The sequence below is a fragment of the Neltuma alba genome, unplaced genomic scaffold (genome assembly GCF_004799145.2).
Source record: "Neltuma alba isolate B1F8T4 unplaced genomic scaffold, ASM479914v2 tig00002217_pilon, whole genome shotgun sequence".
NCBI lineage: Eukaryota > Viridiplantae > Streptophyta > Magnoliopsida > Fabales > Fabaceae > Neltuma > Neltuma alba.
This window is the reverse complement of record NW_021632785.1, coordinates 25112-46469: the sequence shown is the minus strand read 5'-3', so window position 1 is coordinate 46469 and position 21358 is coordinate 25112. Positions and strand designations below refer to the sequence as shown.

The 21358-nt window shown below is 36.4% G+C and overlaps 4 protein-coding genes and 1 pseudogene across 4 annotated transcripts; 3 read left to right on the top strand and 2 right to left on the bottom strand.

Moving 5' to 3' along the window:
- Positions 1-3: 3 nt before the first annotated feature.
- Positions 4-1313, top strand: LOC114720339 (10 kDa chaperonin, mitochondrial-like; the record flags this gene model as incomplete). The annotated part of the gene is made up of 3 exons (XM_028905988.1): positions 4-69; positions 805-944; positions 1190-1313. Coding segments are annotated over 3 exons (255 nt in total), but the record flags the coding sequence as incomplete, so codon positions are not given.
- Positions 1314-1620: 307 nt separating this feature from the next.
- LOC114720330 (serine carboxypeptidase-like 45) lies at positions 1621-4388 on the bottom strand (annotated as a pseudogene).
- A 3507-nt stretch (positions 4389-7895) lies between these two features.
- On the bottom strand, positions 7896-10926 carry LOC114720288 (arginine/serine-rich coiled-coil protein 2-like). The gene is given in 7 exon segments (XM_028905926.1): positions 7896-8270; positions 8452-8520; positions 8957-9048; positions 9150-9287; positions 9376-10215; positions 10785-10874; positions 10877-10926. Coding segments are annotated over 7 exon segments (1416 nt in total). The 5' UTR covers positions 10917-10926; the 3' UTR covers positions 7896-8123.
- Positions 10927-14964: 4038 nt separating this feature from the next.
- Positions 14965-15459, top strand: LOC114720310 (calmodulin-like protein 3). The gene has a single exon (XM_028905956.1). It carries the CDS (start codon positions 14965-14967, stop codon positions 15442-15444), a length of 480 nt encoding a protein of 159 aa, XP_028761789.1. The 3' UTR covers positions 15445-15459.
- A 2474-nt stretch (positions 15460-17933) lies between these two features.
- On the top strand, positions 17934-21315 carry LOC114720278 (pentatricopeptide repeat-containing protein At1g80270, mitochondrial). The gene is made up of 3 exons (XM_028905922.1): positions 17934-18045; positions 18527-19091; positions 19818-21315. Exons 1-3 carry the CDS (start codon positions 18011-18013, stop codon positions 21063-21065), a joined length of 1848 nt encoding a protein of 615 aa, XP_028761755.1. The 5' UTR covers positions 17934-18010; the 3' UTR covers positions 21066-21315.
- Positions 21316-21358: the final 43 nt, after the last annotated feature.

Below are 21358 nucleotides of genomic sequence, written 5' to 3'. Positions count from 1 at the left end.
TTGGTGGAGAAAATCGTTCCTCCGTCCAAAACTAACGCCGGGATTTTGCTACCCGAGAAATCCAGTAAGGTGAACCCGCTCATTCATTCTCACCCATTTCATTTCTTGCTTCTGTTGATCTTAAAATTTTCAGCTTGCTACTCATGGTTTACCTCAGCTGTCATCAGTTTTTCGTCTCTAATTTTGTAGAAATATTATGTTTCCACGTTTTGTATGAAAAATTAGCTAATGGACTCTTTCTTCTCTCAGTAATTGTTCATATATGCAAAGAAGGAAGTAGGAAGTAGGACTCTGTAGAAAATGTCATATCATTACAGTCCCTTTGACCTGACAACCAGACATATTAAAGAAATTCAGAGTTAGTCACTTGCAATGCTATAATTTGGGTCGCATTGCTGTGTTCCCAACTTTTCACTTCTCTTCTGACGGGTCTAGAAACTACACTTGTGATTAATCGGCTGTTTGTCAACGAATTCAAAGGAATGTGTAATATATAACGTTATGCCCACATCATCTCTTTAGTTCTCGGCCTCTTAGTAGATATGGGCTGGCCACGGCGTCGGAAATGTTTCCTATGATATTGGGCTTTGGATGAAACCAGCTAGGATTTTTGTTTGGATTGCCATGCTGTGGTGCGTGATCCATATTAAATGTTCCATTGGATGGTTAAAGGTGCTAAACGTTGTAAAAAGGACTTAATCAAAGTTTCGCTCTGGTTTGGCTGGGAAACCAAAAAAATTTCGAGGTTTTGCTCTGTTAGAGTACATCTGATGAGCTGGTAATTGTTTGTTGGTGTTGCTGTAGCTGAATTCTGGAAAAGTTATTGCTGTGGGCCCTGGCATTCATGATAGAGAGGGAAGGCTAATTCCTGTAGCTGTAAAGGAGGGTGACACTGTCCTTTTACCTGAATATGGAGGATCAGAAGTGAAGCTGGGTGACAAAGAGTATGTACACGTTTCTCTTGGATCATATTTCACATGTTCTCCTGTTTGTTTAATTATTGTTACAAGCTAACAATCCTGGAATCACATGGGTCTAAATTCTTATATGTGGTGCATTTTCTTTATAAATAGACGCTAATATTGCAAGAGCGATCTAACTCATGTAGGCTCTCCTAGGTAACTAGGCTATAATGTATTTGATTTCTTTAGGTAACTAGACTATAATGTATTTGATTTCTTATTGGCAGGTATCATTTATATCGTGACGAGGACCTACTGGGAACGTTGCATGATTGATGTTGTTATCGCCTTTGAAAGATTAGTGGACTCAGCCTCTGCTGCGAAATTCTGATTATATCAAATTCTGCTGTTTTGACAGTTCTCATTCTGTTCTAGTTTTGATAATTCTACGCAGATCCCTCTTGTCTTTTGTAGCACGCTTGAACAGATATGCTGATAATTTGGAAAGATCAACTTCCGTGTTTACAAGTTGGACCAAAATAAATCATTCGGAATTCTTAAGTCATGCCGTTTTGTTTTGTTGACGATAGATAGCAAATGTGAATATTATTATGCTAAGGGGGAGTTTGGGAACCTGTTAAAAACACTTTAAAACATATTTTCATGCAAGTCGAGACAAAAATTTTTTTCACATACTTCAAACATTGTAAAATTGCTTTTAAAAAGCTAATCCAAACCCTTTATTTCTATTTCTTAATATTTCTTTCTTTCTTGTTTTTGGTCCAAGTGGGTGGGGGATTTTTTGTGGGTTGGGGGTTGGTTTGGGGGAGGAAGACGCGCATATTGGTGAAAGGGGTGTTATGGGTGCGATGTGTTTAGGTTGAAGGGGCGGCATCTGGAAGGGGCTTTCCATGGAGCAATGATCTGAAAAGGACGAGTGATCTCTCTGGCTGCGAAAATGGGGCTTCATGACCCGCCCCTCTTATGGTCGCAAATGATAAAATGTTACCGTAAACTTGTGTCCATCCAGCAACCTGAAAATTATACATAAAGTTTGAGCGCAATGTTTAAGCGTATAACTCTTGCAAGTTTTCCGGATCTCTCTTGATATCCGAGCTACTAACCTGTCTCCCCTCGAACCAGGCCCTGTAAGGCACGGTTGTTTTAGTCCTAACTCCTTGGCTAATTTATCCACCAGAGAACGTGTTCCGGTCAATGGGACCACTGAGTCTTGATCTCCACTGCATACAAACCACTTTGCTTGTAGTAGATATGTGGATATTTAATACCAAACAAAAAAAAAGTGGACGTTTAATGGTAGCCAGCAAGTAATGAGGGAAGGCACCATCTTGAAAAGAATGAAGAATACCAACCTGTACACAAAAACCTGGATGCCGGACTTAACGAGTTCTCCTAGAATCGGAATTGTTGGTACTTCTAGATTCTGATTGTCATATCTTAGCACCCTATCATGGTGGTGATAGTTGTGTAAGCAGAAATACGAAGTCCAGAACAAATGAGGAAGCTATGATCATGGAAAGAAGCTCTTAGGATAATGCTTTCTTTCAGCAAGAAGACTTACTCGCTGCAAATAGACCAATTGATAACTCTCACAAGCTTTGCATGCAGAGCTTCCTGTACTTCTTTCCTGTTCAAATATGCAGATGTTTCATCTTCCAAGCAAACATCTATGTTGGCTGTCTCTTGCTGCGTCGCGAACGAAAGCAAACGGAGAAAATTTAATGGTATAATAGTCGTGGAATTATAAAATCAAGGCAATGTTATGACCCTCACCAGTTGATTTAGCATTTGAGCCTGCTTATCTATGGATGACAAACAAACATCAAGAGTGACATCGTATCGATCAACAAAGTTACCAATCTCCCTTGTCACCAGTTTATTCGCTTCTGCACAGCTGACACTTGGAGTCTCACTGTGATATTGTCTCCAAATTTGGGAAAAATTACAAGTGGTGCTAAAGACCTTGTAAGTCGAATCTGATATTAGCCCCATGTGACCAATAGAATTCGGCTCTAGAATTTAGATCAGTATTAAATTCCAAAAGAGGATTCCCTATCTGCAAATAGCAACATGGAAACAAGTTATGATATGCAGATCGAGCAAAGTCGTTTATTTATTTATTTATTTATTTCAAAAAAATCCTTTGTACTCACAGCTATCCCCTTGAGATTGAACTTTGTTTTGGTTTGAACAATGAGCTGTGCAAGTTGGGGTACATAGTGACCTGCAAACTGGTATGCTTACAGAATTGTAGTTATGAAACGAAAATACTACTTAAATGACTTACCTGCGTAGCTCTCCCCCGTGATAAAGAAATCATTGCTTTTGTACTCTGGGAATCTGGTCAACCAACGTTGTAGGAAAACAGATTGTCTCTTGCTGTACAATAACAATGAAATCTATAGTAATTACGAAGATCTCAAGGAAAACCAGCTGACCAGTGCCTAACAGTGAGCACTATGGTGCTGCTTAACTGCTGAAATGCATAAAACCAAGTGAAAAAACCTGTGATTTCGTCGTTCACAAATTCATAGAATGATTCATTAGCAGAGTATGAGAAACCAACCCCGGCCGGTGATTCCACGTATAGCATATTTGCCTCTGTAGCAAGGAGGTAAATCAATGAGTGAGTGATCTTGATAGAAGGTCGTCAAAAAAGGGGGGCAAATCTTGATAGGAAACAGCATGCTAAATTGTAGTATTCAATCCAAAGGGATAAAACTTTTTCACTACCTCTGTTCCAACTATATTCATTTTCACGAGGGCGTTTTCACTTGGTTTGAAAGGTCCATGTTCAACGAGCGCTCCAGCTCCCACAGACGAACAACCAGGCCCTTCATAACTCATAAAAACACCTCAATCTCTTCTTTCTCTTCCCTTGGAAGTAAATTTTATGTATTTGGCATATAAGTAAAAGCATACCTCCATTTAACCAGAGAACTAATGGCTTAGAAGCAGGTTCTGATTCTGCTTCAGCAAAATAGTAAAATAGAGCTCTGTGTTGGTTCTCATCAACGGTAATATAACCAGCGTATTGGTTAAACTTGACCGGTGGCTGCCCTGGCAAACTAGTAATCTTATCAGCTTCTGACAGTGAAGTAACTGATCTGCATATTTGTGCAAGAACCACAAGTATCAACGTTGCAGCCATGGCAAGCGGTTGAGATATCATGGTAAGGTGCTGAAATATGATGTTTTGGGTAACTCAAAACAGGCTGCGGTAAAGATGCGAATAAACCCTGGAAACAAAGGAAATATTATTAAGAGGCCTGAATGATTGCTACGTTGCTAAACGTGTGAAAAAGGAGGACACTTTGACTGCTAGCTTAAAAGCGAAATGTGGTATCGACCCCGAGTCTTCAATGGCCAATGCTTTTGTCTGGCTTTTGTTTGTCCTTGGGTCGGTTTCGTGTGAATAGAATCTTTCATTTTTAGGTTTCTTCCCCAGTCACCATCTGAAATTCCTGGACTGATCTTCACGTTGTAGATCTGCCCGTGACGGTCGGCCCTTCTTATTTTCATATGCTAGAGACGAATCATATACGCTAGAGACGAATCATATACGCATAGTTCAGAAAGGCAAGGCAAAAGTACCGAGCATTTGAGGATGTACTGAAAATCTGGTCAACATCCCCGCTAGGACAAAAGAGCGAACGTTGGGACGTGTTTGTTGTTTGTCTTCCATCATTGGTTTCTTTTATATTAAATAGATAATAAAAGTAACTTTGGGCTTTATCTGCTCTTAATTATGGCGACAAATTCTACTTTTGAAAAAGAAAAATAGCATGGCTTGATTATCATGTTCATGACAAGACATTGATGATCTGCTGCAATGCAATAACAAAGCGAATACGAACAAGTTTACAGCTTAGAGTTCCACCAAATCTTTGACGTCGCACAGGTTCATTCAGAAGGATAAGCATAAAGGGCTAAAGTGTAACGCATTCAAACGCGATAGCGGGCCATGTTGAGGAGTTTACTGTGAACTGATAAGCTTGAAAAGAAGTTAAATTGAAATTTCGGGATCCATATCCTAATTTTTCAATCAGTATACTTATAATTTCATATATAACTCTGACTGTGTCCTCGTCAGTTTTATTTATGGACACAGTGAAGCCATTTGAAACCAGTACGTGATAAATCTGTGGCTTCTGCATCGAAACTTCAAATTATTCTTCATGTACATAGTGAGGATGAGTATGATTACCGGTTTAGGACAACCACATGCCAATCTATATTGTTTCCATATGATAAAATGAACTCCCAAGGAAGGTATCTGAAAATTCCAAGGTCAGTAAATTCACTCAAAACCATGCATAAAAGCAACCGGAGAAAGTCTTTTAACCCATTAGCTCGTCCACCGATACACACTAATTTAGGTTTGACTACAAGGAATCGTGGAAATCTTGTTCCTTTCAACTTGCAATTGCAATCCCGTTGAATGAAAATGTCATATTTGGACATCCAATGCTTTTGCTGGGAAATGCAATGAGAGGAGGAATTTATGGCTATGACTAATGCCATTTTTTACTTTTCTTTTCAATTAGACAGCTGTTTTTAAAACGCTTTTGGAATTTTTCTTGTTCACTACAAGCATATTTTGATATTCTTGAGCATTTGAGCAAGTTAATTTTGTCTCCACTTTTGCACAAATTGCACCATCTTTATTACCACGTGTTACTTGCATCACTGGTTTTTCTTTGTTCATTTTGTTGTCGAGGAGCTGCCCGTGTATCCGCACATAGCTGCCTTGCCACGGACAACCAGCCTGTATAAACGATGAAAACTTGTCGCATGATGGGAGATTATCCTCCTGTTATGGGATTTACGGGTTAAAATTAGAGCCGTTTTGGAGGTCCGGTTGCCCGGTGTGCCCGTCTAAGTCCGGAAAAAAATTACTCTGCCTAGCCCACAAAAAGGCACCCCGATGAAAAATGGGCAGCCCTGCCCCAAAATATATATATAATTACTATCTCCGGTCTTTAATATAAGATCCTCTTTGACTTTTATTTTGGTCTTAAATATAAGACCCTAATCCACTTTGTCTCTCATATTTACTCAATTTTTTCCAAGATAGTCCTTATAATTTATAGTTCTAGTTAATATACTTTATTAGCAAGGATATTTTAGGAAAGACATCACTTATTTAGGACAAATAACTAACTCAACTTACTTCTTTAATCTTCTCAAATTAGTCAACTGGCTCTTATAATTAAAACCAAGGTAGTATATTTTTTTGTCAACTATATTTATATATATATGATTATATATAATATATATACGAAATATCAATATACTATATTAAATTATGATGTTTGAAACTGATGTGAATATGAAATGGAAGACGGAGAGACTATGAAATTTCATACTTTCTATCGGTTTGATTTTGACAGCTTTTATGCGTAATATCATTTTATTATATTATATTTTAAAAAAATGATATAAATTATATGTTTTTAACCATCCACATATTTGAGTTGAAGCACCATTTGATATTTCTGTTATATATTATATTTATATTTTTTTCAGATTAGAATATAAATTAAGAATGAATTAAAACAGTAAAAGTAACAAAGTTTATTTAGATTGTGGATTTTTTTCGACACATAATATGAGTAGGATGTCATCATTTAGGCCAAAAAGCCTGCCTTATTCAGCCCAGATCAGCCTAATCTAAAATGTCTAGGGTTTTTACCAAGCAGGTCAGGCAACAGGTTGCAAAATACACACCTGTTCATTCCTCTGACTAGGCATCAAGGAGGAATCCAACCATGTCTAGTTCTGCCTATGAACAATTCTAGTTAAAATATTATAAGTCGGTTGGAGTTTTTTTTTTTGTTTTTTTTTATTGTGTTGGAATAAAAATAGCAACCGTAAAGATAACTATAGTTATCCTTTTTTATTTAGTTTGTGTTTTCAGTATGTTTTCATGATTGGCACTGACACATGATCTATTTGAAAGTTCAAAATATCATGTATCATTTATTTTATTTAAATAAATTTGATTTTTTATATAAAAGAAGAAGAAAATAGAGATTCTGATTTTTTTGACGAGGTTAGGTCATGATAAATCTTCTGATTTTATTTCTTTTAATAACCACCCTACAATAGAGTGGAAATAGGTAATATGTTAGTTCCCCCATTTTGTGCAGTTTCTTGAGGAAATAGATAATCCCTTCTCATTATACTACCTCCGGTCCTAATTATAAGAGCCGGTTGACTAATTTGAGGAGATTAAGAAAGTAAGTTGAGTTAGTTATTTGTCCTAAATAAGTGTTGTTTTTCCTAAAATATCCTTACTAATTAATTGTATTGACTAGAACTATCATGTTAGAAGGGCTACTTTGAAAAAAATGTATAAATATAAGAGAAAAAGTGAATTGGAGTCTTATATTTAGAACCAAAATAAAAGTCAAACAAGATCTTATATTAAGGACCGGAAGTAGTATTACTTAATTTTTATCTCTAAAAACATAAAATATTTTTGGGGGGAAAAACCTCACCCTGTGCATCGAAAAATGATTGAATTTACCATACACACTCGACCGAGACCACGCAACCACATAGCAGGGGCCGAAGACCACTCTATAATGTTAACAGTTGCCCGACGGTGAGGGAAGCGTACTATTGTGGTTAAGAGGAACAATTATAGACACTGTGACCGTCGTTAGTCCTCCCGGGAACCATTTTAGTTCAAGACATTCATACTTCACTAGTGTTCACAATAAAATAATTAACAAGAGGATTACAATCAAGTCCCAAAAACAAAAATTAATCACAAAACAAGTCCCAAAAATTATTCTTTCCTAATCTAAAACTTATTATTATATGCTGCTTAAGTTATTATTCAGATTTTTTAAAAATTATGTCTTTTTTAGAATCTCATTATAATTCTCCCATAATTAACCCATCAGTCCATCACAGATTGAAATGATATTTTAAACATCTTTAGGTCCCAAGTATCAAGATCGGTTTTATACGCATTACAAGATAAAATTTGACCTCCAATTACAAGAATATCCATAACATAAACGAGTTTCTGTCTACTAGAAAACTCCCAACAACTGCCAAGATTCCATGTGGCTGACATCAAATCATGCTCCCAAATAAAACAAACAAGTAACAAAATCCTCCAGAGCAGGGAAGCGTAATAACCACCATAGTGCAGGTCAAACGATGGGAAAGCTGTTGAGCGAATGTTTAAAGTCCTAATCCAACTGTACGGCCATCTCGCCGACGAAGACCTGCAGTGTACTGCTTCTCTAGATCCATCTGGAGCTGTTCCCTCTGCTTCTCCACATTTTGATCGTTGGATCTTTGCTCCACCTGGGGGTCGCCCTTCACACCCTACAATTGGCCATAGGCACCAATGCAACCTCAGACTCTAAAACTGTGTTAGTAAGGGGAAAACTCCAAAGGAGCCAGCCAGACTATTCAGGAACAAGTTAAATAAAAGGGGGAAAAAGGGGAAAAGATCTCCTGATGCTATTATCTCGTCAAATAGGGCAGTAGGTCAATCGAGACTTACCATGAGTTTGTTGAACTTCTCTTGACGTTCCCTATCAGAAAACAGTGCTGTATCCCAGCGGTGACCAGACTATAACATTTGGCGTGTGCATTTTTGGAGCAGCAAATGAATAAGTACCGGTTTTATAGCAATTGCCAAGGCAAATAAAAAAGCACAGTGGTGTTATGACAGATACAGCACCTCAATATTCCATAACCATAACTAACCACACCCCCCCCCCCAAAAAAAAAAAAAAAAATCCCCCCTCATGCAAGCAAATCAGGTTGAGACTCAACTAGTAAGAAATAACGAGAGAAAAAGATTTTCCCATGGAGAGCTCGACTAAGGTTTAGCTTCTCCGCCATTAAATCAAATCACTTTTGAAATCGTGCATATGATAATAACTCACTTGCATTTCAAGAATATCTAATGGTTAAAACCTTGACCTCTTAAAAGTACTGTGAACATAATTTCAAACACAATTATCCCCAAAAAAATTGGAAAATGTATTAAAAGTCGAAGATACCTCCTCTGCTGGTGTATTCTTCTTGCTGCCCCACAGGAGCTTCTTCTTTTGGTCAGTAGTCAAGCAACCAGCGCCAGCTAGGTTCTTATTAACTGTCATTCAACAAAACTTCCAGATAAGTATAAAATGGCTTCTGAAAGAATTAGAACATGATGCAAAATTAGGTCAATTGCAATTGAAAAGAAGCGCTTGCCTAATTCAGCTGCTTTCATGGCTGCAACCTTTGCACTATTTAGATCATTGGCAAACTCTGAACCACTGCCCTGGGTAGTCCCTAAATTCACATTACTCTCCTGAGGATGCTTCGAAATTGAAGTCTGGCTTTCATCTCCTTTTAATTCAGGAAAATTTGAAGAGTCAAAACAAATGCATCACAAAAGTCAGAAAGCTGCAAGTATAAATTATATTTGACAACGCACCATATTCAGTGCCAAACAACTTCGTTTTTTTGGCAGAAGATTCTCTATCTTCATTACTGATTTGCTCCCCAGTTTTTCTGGTGTTTCTATCAAGGTCCTCGCTAATCTGAGAGTCCCTACCAAACCTCTTACTGTCCAGTTCCTTTTGTTCACTTTCATAAGCTTCTTTTAGACGATATTTAGCACTGTCTTTCCGTGAACCTGGGTCATCTCTTTGGCTCCTTGACTCAGAATAGGAGACTGCCCGATCACTTCTGTAATCTCTATAACTTCTGTGTGAATCTCTTCTTTCATCTCGATAATCACTGTCCCTTGAACGCCTCTCCCTTTCCACATCATCGTACGGAGAATGCTTCCTTCCAGATCGAGATCTGTCATATAAAGAATCCTTCCCTTTATATTTTAGATGCTCCGAGTAGGTTTCTCTATCCTTTTCTTTGCTCCTATAATCTGAACCCCTATACTCTGACCTATCATACTTGTCACGTGAATATTTGTCCACAGCTCGTAGATGATCTTTGGACCTATTATCACTCCCTTCTCTTGTATGATCACCCCTTGACTCAAGTCCAGAGCGAGAAGATAGCCTCTCATGGTATCTGTCTTCATCGGCATACTTGTCATATCTATTGTATTCTTCATTTCTAGAGTGACCATAGGAGCTCCGGGATGACAGTCGATCAGAATGTCTAAAAGAATCACTGCTCCTGCCATGGTGATTCTTGCCATAATCTCTTTCTTCTTCCCTGCCATCATCCTTCCTTGCATGATTGTCAGAGACATTTCCAGAGCCTCCCCCTGATGGATTTGGATCCGTGCTGCGATCATGCTTGGGGCTACCTGAATGCGAATAAATGTATTGAACCCAACCCCCATTAGCAGAGCTTGGCATTAATAGTGTAAAAATATTATCAATCCCAAATAAACATAAACAGCCAATATAAGAAAACATGGAGAGGCAACCTTCAAAACATCTACTTGAATCTAGACAGCCCCACCAATTCGCCTCCCATTTTCCCAATTTACTTCAAGAGCCCACAAATTTCTTTTATTTGGCAACGGAAAACACAGATGTCCATAAGGGCTAGAATCACCATTCATCAAGATTAGCACCAGTATAAATTTTGAAGGTATCACCAGAAGACAACATATTTTAGAATCCTTCGAAAATTCAGTGAGTTCATCATGAAAGAAAAAAGCCTAGTAGCACCATTATTCGGCTAATTTACAGCGTAAAAAGAACCACAGGTGAACAGCATGGAGGATGTGGGCGCATGCAGCCAATTTGTAACACCAATTAAAATTATAGAATGCAGATATCTACCAACTCGAAAGTATTATGATTTACTAAAAGACCATTGTAACTGCTAAAAGAAATAAGAAATGAGAGAGAGTTCAAAGATTCCAACCATCAGATGACGGCAATCCATCAGCTGGAGAATGACGGCGATAATTCCTATGAGATGAGTCTCCAGAAGGCTTGCGAAATGCATTTTTGTATCAGTATTGTCATGGGCTGGAGATTGCAAGTTTGAGTCCATTATGCCAGGCCTAATAAAGCATGAAAACCGTGGAATATAAATTAATGATGCAAGATAATCAAAGACCATATCGAACAGTTAGGAAAAGGAAAATAGTTGAATGGTAAATGCTCAAAGAAATAGACCCAAAAAAAAAGGATGGCCAGGTTCTAATACTAATAAATTCTAAATATTTCAGCCAAGGGGAGGCCAGAATTTTACAAGGAAGGGTAGCTAATCAGGCAATTTCCAGCTATTAATTTGACAAGGACAAACGGTAGAAGTATGCACGTTCCAATAATGAAAAGAATATTGTTTAATCCTTATGCAATGCCATCATATGAAAATTTTAAGGTGATATAATCGTTATTTAATTAACAAAATCAACAGGAAGGACGCAAGGAACAATAGCATGACATTTCTGCCATGAATGCTGAACAGGCATTTTTCAAACCCCTATTTACAGTTGAGCAGGGGCAGAGGACGTTGGTAATGTGCTGACCAAGAATCGCCACTACCTTGCACGAAATGATGAGCTTTCTTCCAGAATGAACATGTATTCATAAGCACCAAATTTTAGAGAGAGAAGCAAAAAGGGCCGTAAAGAGTGAAAAAGAAACAAAAAGAGGTTTATTATTACTTTTCCTTCTCTGCTTCCTCACGGTTAGTTAAAAGAATGCCCAAGAACACTCACAGATCAGAAGAACCCAATATCTAATACGCAGAAACACCACGTCGTTTTGGTTCCGGATAGGAGTTTGACATCAGGTATAAGCTGATCAAAACCTTTTCTTTCTTCACTAAATTAAACCGTGGCGAGAGCGAAGCCAGCTAATAACTTAAATTAATCTGTGTTTCGTACTCCGCGTCCTCAGGAATCATGCGAAGAATCACATCACGAACTGAAAAAATCCAAATAATTCAGCATATTCTAACGAGATTAACAACGCAGATGCCCGCGCCCGATATTTATTCAGCGAAACAGTGCATAGAACCGAATAAGGAGAACGAAAGCAGATGAAGGAAATGGCACCTGCGAGCTTCCGCACTTCAAAAGGCAGACAATTGTATCATTTGATTTTGGGGATGTGTGATAGGAGAAACCCTTGCGCCTGCAAAATATCGTTTGGCTGCACGACTCGGGTATCTGGGCCTTTAGCCAGCTGAAGACCTTTTTAAAGTCGTAATAAATATCACTAAAATTTACAGGATGCGATACTATTGGTGCTAGTAGCATGTACAATTTATTTTAGATTTTGATAATCACAATCTAATTTCGCATAATTTTATATTAATGCGTTGGTGGTTTTTAGATTTATAAGAATTTTTTTTTACCAGCGGATTTATAAGAATATAAACCTATACATCAAATATCATAACATAAAGGACTTAGATATTTATTAACCATATATGCTTAATATACTTCTGTCTAAACAAATCAAAATAAAAAGATTTTAATGTGTTAATGGCATTAATAATTAGAGCTTGTTATGAAATTAATAATATATTTAAAAATCAACATATTTTAAGTTGGTTGGAGACAGAAACATTAAATAATTAATGCTAAGTACATAAGCTGGGTGAAAACATACTACTCATGTATTAATTTTAATGATAGTTATGTGAAAAGCATATGCTTGTTTAATAAATTATAATTATAATTTGTATATTTGAATTGAAATATAAACATAAACATCATATTAATTAAATTGAACAAATAAAAACTACTTATCCGGTCCTTAATATAGGACCCAATTGTTAAGTTGGTTTTGGTCCTAGATATAAGATCCATTTATCATATTTATCAATTTTCTCTAAATTACTCTTATAGATACTTCCTCAATCATAATCAAGTAAAAGAAATAGATTGGGATTAAAAAAGATGATTATGGTGTTTTAGGAAAAACGTGTCGCATTTCTTATAATTAACTAACTTACCTAATTTCCTTAATCTAATCAAATTAGTTAAATGGGTCTTATATTAAGGATTGGAGGAGCATTTTTTTAAATTAAATCCTTAAATTTTCTAATATTATCAGGGCTATGAGAAGTTGCCTAGTAAATATGTTTACAAGTCGAATTCAATTAAGTTTGACTCAAGCTAGTTTCAAAATAACATAAGAAGGATTAGATAGCAGTACAATTGACTCAAAGTGTCGAACGAAAATTGGCCAAATTTGGTTTTATGTCCAAACTAAACAATAACATTTAAAATATAAAGTGCAACAAAAAATACTTTGATTTGTGAAGAAAAATATAACCATGTTTGCTCAAAATGTTTCCCCTAAAACCAATGATGGCTGGATTGAGTAAAAACAATTCAATTTTTATAAAGGTTAGGTATCAAAACACCGTGAGTTGAATGAAAGAATGTTGTGAGTTTTATCTCCACTGAGCCTAACAAGAATCAAATTTGATTATCTCATTAAAAAAGAAGAGAATCAAATTTGATCAAGGATAACAACAGAAAAACACCATTAAAACCTGCATGGCCCTATTAGAGCCCTCAAGTGTAGAGCTGGTAATACGGGCTGAGCCCGCGGGCCCAGCCCGCCAAAAATGGCGGGCTCGGGTTGGCAAAATGCCAACCCGCCAAGGTGCGGGTTACTCCAGCCCGCACCTTTTTCAGCCCGCTTTTTTTTTTAATTTTTAGTTTTATATAATTCTAATATATTATACAACATAATTGGAGGATTTTAACCCCCAAATTTCATATTTACATTTTCTCATCCATGTAATTGCATATGTAATACATACATAAAAGATCTACTTAATTAATTTGGATAAGAAAATAGTCAAATTAATTATTTAGAAAAAAATATGTGTTAGTTTTTCTAAAATATCTTCTCAAATTATAAATTAATCCTCACATTATTTTATTATAACTCATTACTCAAGTTTAAAACTCCAAGTCCAATTTTAACATTACAAACTAAGCTCAAACTTATACAAATAATATTTTTTTAAAAAAAAAAAAAGTTAGGCGGGCTGGCAAAATGCCAGCCCGCCAAAGTGCGAGCTACTTCAGCCAGCACCGTTTTTGGCCCGCACCGCTGCGGGCTGGCCCGTATCCGCACCGCCAGCCCGCATTCCCAGCTTCAAGTGGCCTAACTACGATGAAGCCTCACACAGACGCGTATATACAATGACAACAAAAGACTTTAATAATGATATTTTATTTTTGAGAAATGACAAATTTAATAATATGAAAATGTAACAAAGTTTGGGCAGTGAAATAACCCTGCCACCCACGCGACACTTGAATTTGACCCGTGTCCGATTCACCTGTTATTGCCATTTTGAACAAAAATATGCTATAAAACATGCGAGTGTACCGAGCTTTTTTTCCTTTAATAAACGCAGTTTTATTTTTCTAAAAATAGTAGGGAAAACCATATTGGAGGTACCTATACTTTCTCTCGATTTTCAATTTGGTACCTATATGTTTTTTTGTTCTTAACTAAATCTTTATTTTTCCTCTATTAACATCATTAATCCTTATGTAGAGACTAAAAATATTAATAGAACAAAGTTATAAGAGCTAATGTTGTTAAAAAGATAAAATTAAATGTTTAATTAAAGGGAAAAAAACACATAGGTACCAAATTAAAAATTAAAAAAAAAAATATAAGTACCTTCAATAGGGTTTTCCCTAAATTAAATAGTAAACCCAAATTAAGAAACCATCATGAGATAAACTATAACGTGCCCCATGGAAAATCTTATCAGAATCAAACCGTACTCAGGCAGTTTGTTATTTAAATTTCAAGCACTCCATTAATTAGCTATACATAAAACACAAACAGCTTCGCATCGCAACCACCCTAATATAACGAACGATTTAACGCAATTGAAGGGATGAACGCATCATCCGTTCAAAACAACGTCTGGGAAAATTATTAGTTCCAATCTGCTACCATCACAAACCCTTCGCCAATCTGTCTACATCTAATTCCATCAACTTGCTTCCCCATTCTTCTTCCCCTTCTTCTTCGAACCAGTTAATATCATTCTCTCGCGTTTTGATTATCCTCTTTTGCGTCACCATAGTATCGGAAGCAAATAATTAATGGATCCGGCTGAAGTGCGGCGGGTGTTCCAAATGTTCGATAAGAATGGGGATGGTAAGATCACGAAGAAAGAGCTTCGCGACTCCCTAGAAAACTTGGGGATTCGCATCTCGGATACAGATATGATCCAAATGATCGAGAAGATTGACATAAACGGAGACGGGTGTGTTGATATTGACGAGTTCGGGGAACTATACCAATCGATAATGGACGATAAAGACGAAGACGAGGATATGAAGGAGGCATTCAACGTGTTCGATCAAAACGGAGATGGGTTCATAACAGAAGAAGAATTGAGCACAGTCTTAGATTCTTTAGGGCTGAAACACGGGAAGGCACTGGAAGAGTGCAAGAGAATGATCAAGAAAGTGGATGCAGATGGGGATGGAATGGTCAATTTCATGGAGTTTAAGCGAATGATGAAAGCTGGTGGGTTTGCCGCTACCTGTGAGTTGATACATGAAACAGAGAGGGTGTAAGCCTAGTTAATCATGCATCCATGAACTAATGATATTTGGATTATGAATAGATCTTCGATATAACTAAAAACAAATCATTTAGAAAGGCCCCTTTCTACAATGTTTCATGTAATATGCACTATCTTGTTCTAATTATAATACCTGTTTATAGTCTATAAACAGGATTTTATAATTAGAACTGGAGATAGTATTTCAATCAAATTCATTAAAACCCTAGTTTTGGGATTTATGACCATAGTGATGATGAAAATGACTCAATTACTTTTTCTTCTTTTTGAATTCTTTTTTTAAGTCACTGTCATTAAATGCCACCCATGCAAGAATTATTTTATTACAGTCATTAAAAATATGTCCACAACACTCACTATTTGTTCGGAATGATAATTGAAACTTTCAAAAACAATACTATCTCCAGTCCTAGTTATAAAATCCAACATGTTTACGATAAGCAATTCTAATCAAATACTATCTCCAGTTCTAGTTATAAAACCCAATATGTTTACGATAGGCAATTCTAATCAAATACTATCTCCAGTCGTAGTTATAAAACCCCATTTATAGTTTATAAACAAAGTTTTATAATTAGAACCGGAAGTAGTACTTAGAAATACCATGGTTATATAAATGACAAAAAATTCACACACATGTATACCTTGATTTAAAATGCATACACGTATATGCTATATTAGTCATCAATTCGTTCTCAGTCCTTCTGGCGGGAAAAAAAAGAAAAAGAAAACAACAATCAAGACAACACGGGGAGATTTTGTTTTAATCAAAATCATGGGGAGAATTAACTTCCACAACTATGTCGACCCAATGATTTTTCCGGTAGAGCTTTGGTTTGGCATTAATTATTAACCCTCGCAATTAGAGCATTTGAAGGGGTTTTTTTTTTTAGTCTTCAAAGTATAATTATATGTAGCTTAACATTTACTACCTCCGATTCTTAATATAAGAACTCGTTTGATTTTTATTTTGATTACAAATATAAAACCCTGATTCACTTTGTCTTTCATATTTATCTATTTTTTTCAAGATAGTTTTTATAATAATTGTTGTTCTAACCAATACATTTGATTAGCAATGATATTTTAAAAAAGATAATACATATTTATTTAAATAACTAACTTAACTGATTTTCTTAATCTACTCAATTTAGTCAATTAGTTCTTATATTAAAGATCAAAGGTAGGATTAATTGTAATTTATCCTAGCAAACAAATTTTTGATCTATCACAAAAACCCCAGCGTTTGAGTAAATAAAAGACATTCCATCCATTTTTTTCCCCTCGAATTTACAATGTTTTGAATGAGCATGTTATTTTCTTATAAGCCACCTAAATGTTCAATACATTTTTTATTCTTAATTAATTACATATTTTTCTTTTTTTAAAAATTTATTATCTTTCATTTATTTTTCACTCATTCCTTCTCCCCGCCCACTTTTTTCATAAATAAGAGTATTTTTAAAAATGGGAAGGAGAGATTGTAATTATTCAATTTGAAAAAAAAAATATAGATGAAAGGTTACAAAGTTTTAGTAAAGAGGAAATGTAAGATAACAGAAGTAAGAAAATTAATTAAACATCAAACCATTCCATTAAAAAAAATTGATTAAAATCTTTCATTCTCTCCTCTCCATTTCCTTCAAATGAATATTAACCAGGGGCAAAATAAGTCATGTGAAAAAAATACTGTTAATGAGCTAGCCCATTTAATTTATGTAATCTATTTTGATGGCTGAACAATCCTTTAATACTCTGACTTTAGCCTCCATTATGTCTCATTGTCCTAGATTGCTTATTCACATTTCATGCCTTTGATAGTACTGCTTCTAATTCTTAATATAAGGTCTTATTTAATTTTTATTTTGGTCCTAATTATAAAATCATAATCTATTTTGTTTCTCATATTTATATATTCTTTTTCAAGATAGTCTCTCTAATAATAGTAGTTCTAACCAATAAACTTGATTAGTAAGGATATTTTAGGAAAAACAATACCTATTTATTACAAATAATTAATTTAATTTATTTTTTTAATCTCCTCAAATTAGTGAACTAGTTTTTATAATTAGAATTGGAGATAGTATACTGATAGTAGGTGACAAGTTTCTTTCAATTCGCATCGTTGCACTGGCACCTGCGCTTGAAGAAATCACGGCAAAAATAAAAACTTCAGAAGCCATCTTTTATAATCATCCGATAATCATCCAAACCTAAGCAGAGATTGACAGCTAGTACGACCAGCTAGATTGTTGCCCGGTTCTTAGTTACTGCTCATGTTCCTGCTCACGACTGATCAATAATAATTATAACTGCTAAGCTCATTTAAAAATAATTGTAATAATTAAGTATTAGCGTGATTACCAATTAACAATTAACACAGGCTGAACCAAAAAGGGGGGGGGGGTTTAACTGCGATCAGGAAATAGGAAAAACAATAGGTGCGCGCAGGATATATTTACGCGGGGGCAATCAGAGGGTTTTGCATTTAGGGTTTAAGCGCGCAGCTTCCCATCACTTCCCTTCTGTTTAGCTTTCCCAACCAGCGGTCTGTTAACATGTGGGCTCTTCGTCGGGCTTCGATTCCTCTGAGGTAAGTCTCCGTAGTACTTGTCCCTTCTGGAAATGGAGAAAACAGTAGAATGCCGTGTAGTCTCGGGTCATTTCTTTGTGTTCCGTTTAAAATGCAAGTCGATGGTTTTTCCTTCTCTAGTGGCCGTCGATGAAGCTGGGCAAAATTGAACGCATAGTTAAATAGTTGCTGTACACTTGTGTATAGCTGCCGACCTGCTTCTCTGTTTTTGTTTTCCTCCTCCGTCACGATTATGATGGATGCATTCCGTCTTTTCACATGACACTATCGAGTGGGCTAATAGAAAACATACACACTGGCTTGATGATTAATAGTATAGTATTTCACGGCTTTCTCATATCGGGTACTGCGGTACTGGTCATCTTTAAATATCTCCTATTCTCAATGTTATAATTTGTCATTTGCATTTCGTGCTTCATATTTGGCTTGCTTTTATATCTGCATCAGTTTGTGACGATAATTTTTTGCAATATGTTTTTAGGAGCCGAGGGCTTAAAGCAGAAACTGCTCGCGCCTGTCTCAAATTAACACCATCAGCTTGTGTGGAAGACGAGGGCGGTGTTTCCGAGTGTTGTCCCATAATCTATGGTAGATCTCCATCATTGAACACCGTTCAGTACCACTCAGGATATGATTCACTGAAATTTATCGTGAGCAGGCGTGAACTTTCTTCACAAGCTGATGCAAGAAACACAAAAGAGGAGGAGGATGGGGAAGATGGATTTTCTGAATTGGGAGCAACTACAGGGGAAAATAATGATGAATTAATTTCTAAATCAGATCTATCTGGTGATGATGAGGATACTGAGGAACCACAAAATGAGCTGGAGCTATCAGATACTGATACTGAATCAACTGAGAAAAAGTCACCAAAGGGGAGGAGGGCTCAATCAGAAATGCTCAAGGAAATCTTAGAAGCCCCGGTTGGGAATGTCCGTTCTACTATGGACAAATGGGTTGAACAAGGGAAAGAAGTAGAGAGGAAAGAGATCTCATTGGTCATGCTCATGCTTCGCAAGCGCAAACTGTATGGGAAGGCTTTGCAGGTAAATGGATCAGAATTTAGTTTGAATAAAATTTTAAATCTATTGTCTTCACGTTGTGGCTGCTTGATGTCATTTTAATAATTTCTAATTATGCTTATTTTGATTACTTTTGTTCCTTTAACACCATTTCTTCTCTGGAACTGTCACTCTAGCAAAGCAACGCTGGGTCCATTTTATATGACAGAAGTGTCTAGTAAGACTCATTTATTTGAAAATTCAATTTTAAAAAAGAAGAATGTTAAAACAATATGCAGCAAAACAACATAGCACATAGCCTGATATAAGCAAAATGTTTCAAATCATAACACTATTTATCAGGCAAATATCTCGATATGATTTCCTTAGCAATTTATGTATTATATAGGTATATTGATTGGTCTGAATTTTAGCACAGTATGATGGGAATATAATTATCAATGCTTCAAACCTAAAGGGCTTTCACATGAATGGGTGTGTTAAGCCTATGTGTTTTTGGGATGATGGGGTCCTTCAAATGTGGAAACATGAACATGTTTGAGCATGTTTTCATCATTTTTTTGATTTAAAACGTTTATTATTGTTCCAGCCAGGCATCTTGTGCATTTTGAAGAGCTATGAATATTCAATCATGTTGCTGATTTGCCGTAGATACATACTGCCCCTTTTTGAGCTTCCTGTTTTACATGCTGATGTTTTGTACTTTTGTGGCATAACTTAATCTATATTAATTTGTTGTTGGTTCTATAGCTTTCAGAATGGCTTGAGGAGAAAAAGATCTTGGAATTTACTGAGAGAGAATATACATCTCGAGTTGATTTGTTTGCCAAATTGCATGGCCTTCATAAGGCAGAGAACTACATAGAAAGCATTCCAGAATCTTTTAGAGGGGAGGTTGTCTACCGAACTTTACTTGCTAACTGTGTTAGTCAGACCAATGTGAAAAAGGCAGAACATGTATTCAATAAAATGAGGGATTTAGAGTTCCCTCTTTCAGCATTTGCTTGCAACCAATTGCTTCTCCTGTATCAGAGGATTGACAAGAAGAAAATTGCTGATGTGTTATTGTTAATGGAAAGAGAGAATATTAAACCTTCTCCTTTCACTTATCAAATCTTAATAGATGCAAAAGGCCAGGCTAATGATATAGCCGGGATGGACCAAATTGTTGAGACAATGAAGGCTGAGGGCATCGAACCAGACATCCAAACAAAAGCAGTCTTGGCCAAGCATTATGCCTCAGCTGGGCTTAAAGAAAAAGCTGAAGACGTTTTGAGAGAGATGGAAGGGGAAGACTTGAAAGAAAATCGATGGGTATGCCGGTTTTTGCTTCCCCTCTATGGAGGCCTGGGAAAGACTGATGAAGTTGGGAGGATTTGGGAAGTCTGCAAGTCAAATCCTCGGAGTGATGAATGTCTAGCTGCAATTGAAGCTTGGGGAAGGTTGAAGAAAGTTGAAGAAGCAGAGAAAGTTTTCGAGATAATGTTGAATAAATGGAAGAAACTTTCTTCCCGGGATTATACAATGCTTCTGAAGGTTTACGCCAATAACAAGATGCTAATGAAGGGTAAGGATCTTATTAGGCAAATGGCAGATAGTGGGACCCGAATAGGCCCATTGACTTGGGATTCAATTGTGAAACTTTATGTTCAAGCAGGGGAGGTGGAGAAGGCAGACTCTGTTTTGCAGAAGGCAGTGCAGCAGAACCACATGAAGCCAATGTTCTGTACCTACATGCTTATTTTAAATAAATATGCCCAGAGGGGTGACATCCATAATTCGGAAAAGATTTTCTATAGAATGAGACAATCAGGTTATGGCTCTCGTTTGAGCCTTTATCAAGCTCTAGTCCAGGCCTATATAAATGCCAAGCAACCAGCATATGGGATGAGGGAGAGGCTGAAAGCTGATGACGTATTCCCAAATAAGAGCATGGCAGGTCTGTTGGCTCAAGTTGATGCGTTTAGGAAGACGGCAGTTTCTGATTTACTTGATTGAAGAAATCAACTAATCTTCTCAATTGAATAGCTACTTTTTTCTCAATTTTCTATTCGTGCAGCTATCATAAGATATGTAGTAGGTTGAGCATTTTGGATTTGAATGTTTATCGTACACATAATCGCCATCTAATGTTCAAAAATACCGGGTCTGAAGCTTATCTTGTGTGATGTATTGTTGCGTTGCGATAGATGTTGTCCTTGTTACTTGTATGGATCGTTGGTGACACGCAAAGGAAGTTTATTAAAAATTAGCTTGCTTCTGTTTTACACTTTACCGGTTCTTAATTCACA

Coding starts and splice junctions, on each gene's coding strand:
- LOC114720310 (XM_028905956.1), top strand. CDS start 14,965: ATGGATCCGGCTGAAGTGCGGCGGGTGTTCCAAATGTTCGATAAGAAT.
- LOC114720278 (XM_028905922.1), top strand. CDS start 18,011: ATGTGGGCTCTTCGTCGGGCTTCGATTCCTCTGAG. Junction 18,046..18,526: donor CGGGCTTCGATTCCTCTGAG/GTAAGTCTCCGT, acceptor ATATGTTTTTAG/GAGCCGAGGGCTTAAAGCAG. Junction 19,092..19,817: donor TGTATGGGAAGGCTTTGCAG/GTAAATGGATCA, acceptor TTGGTTCTATAG/CTTTCAGAATGGCTTGAGGA.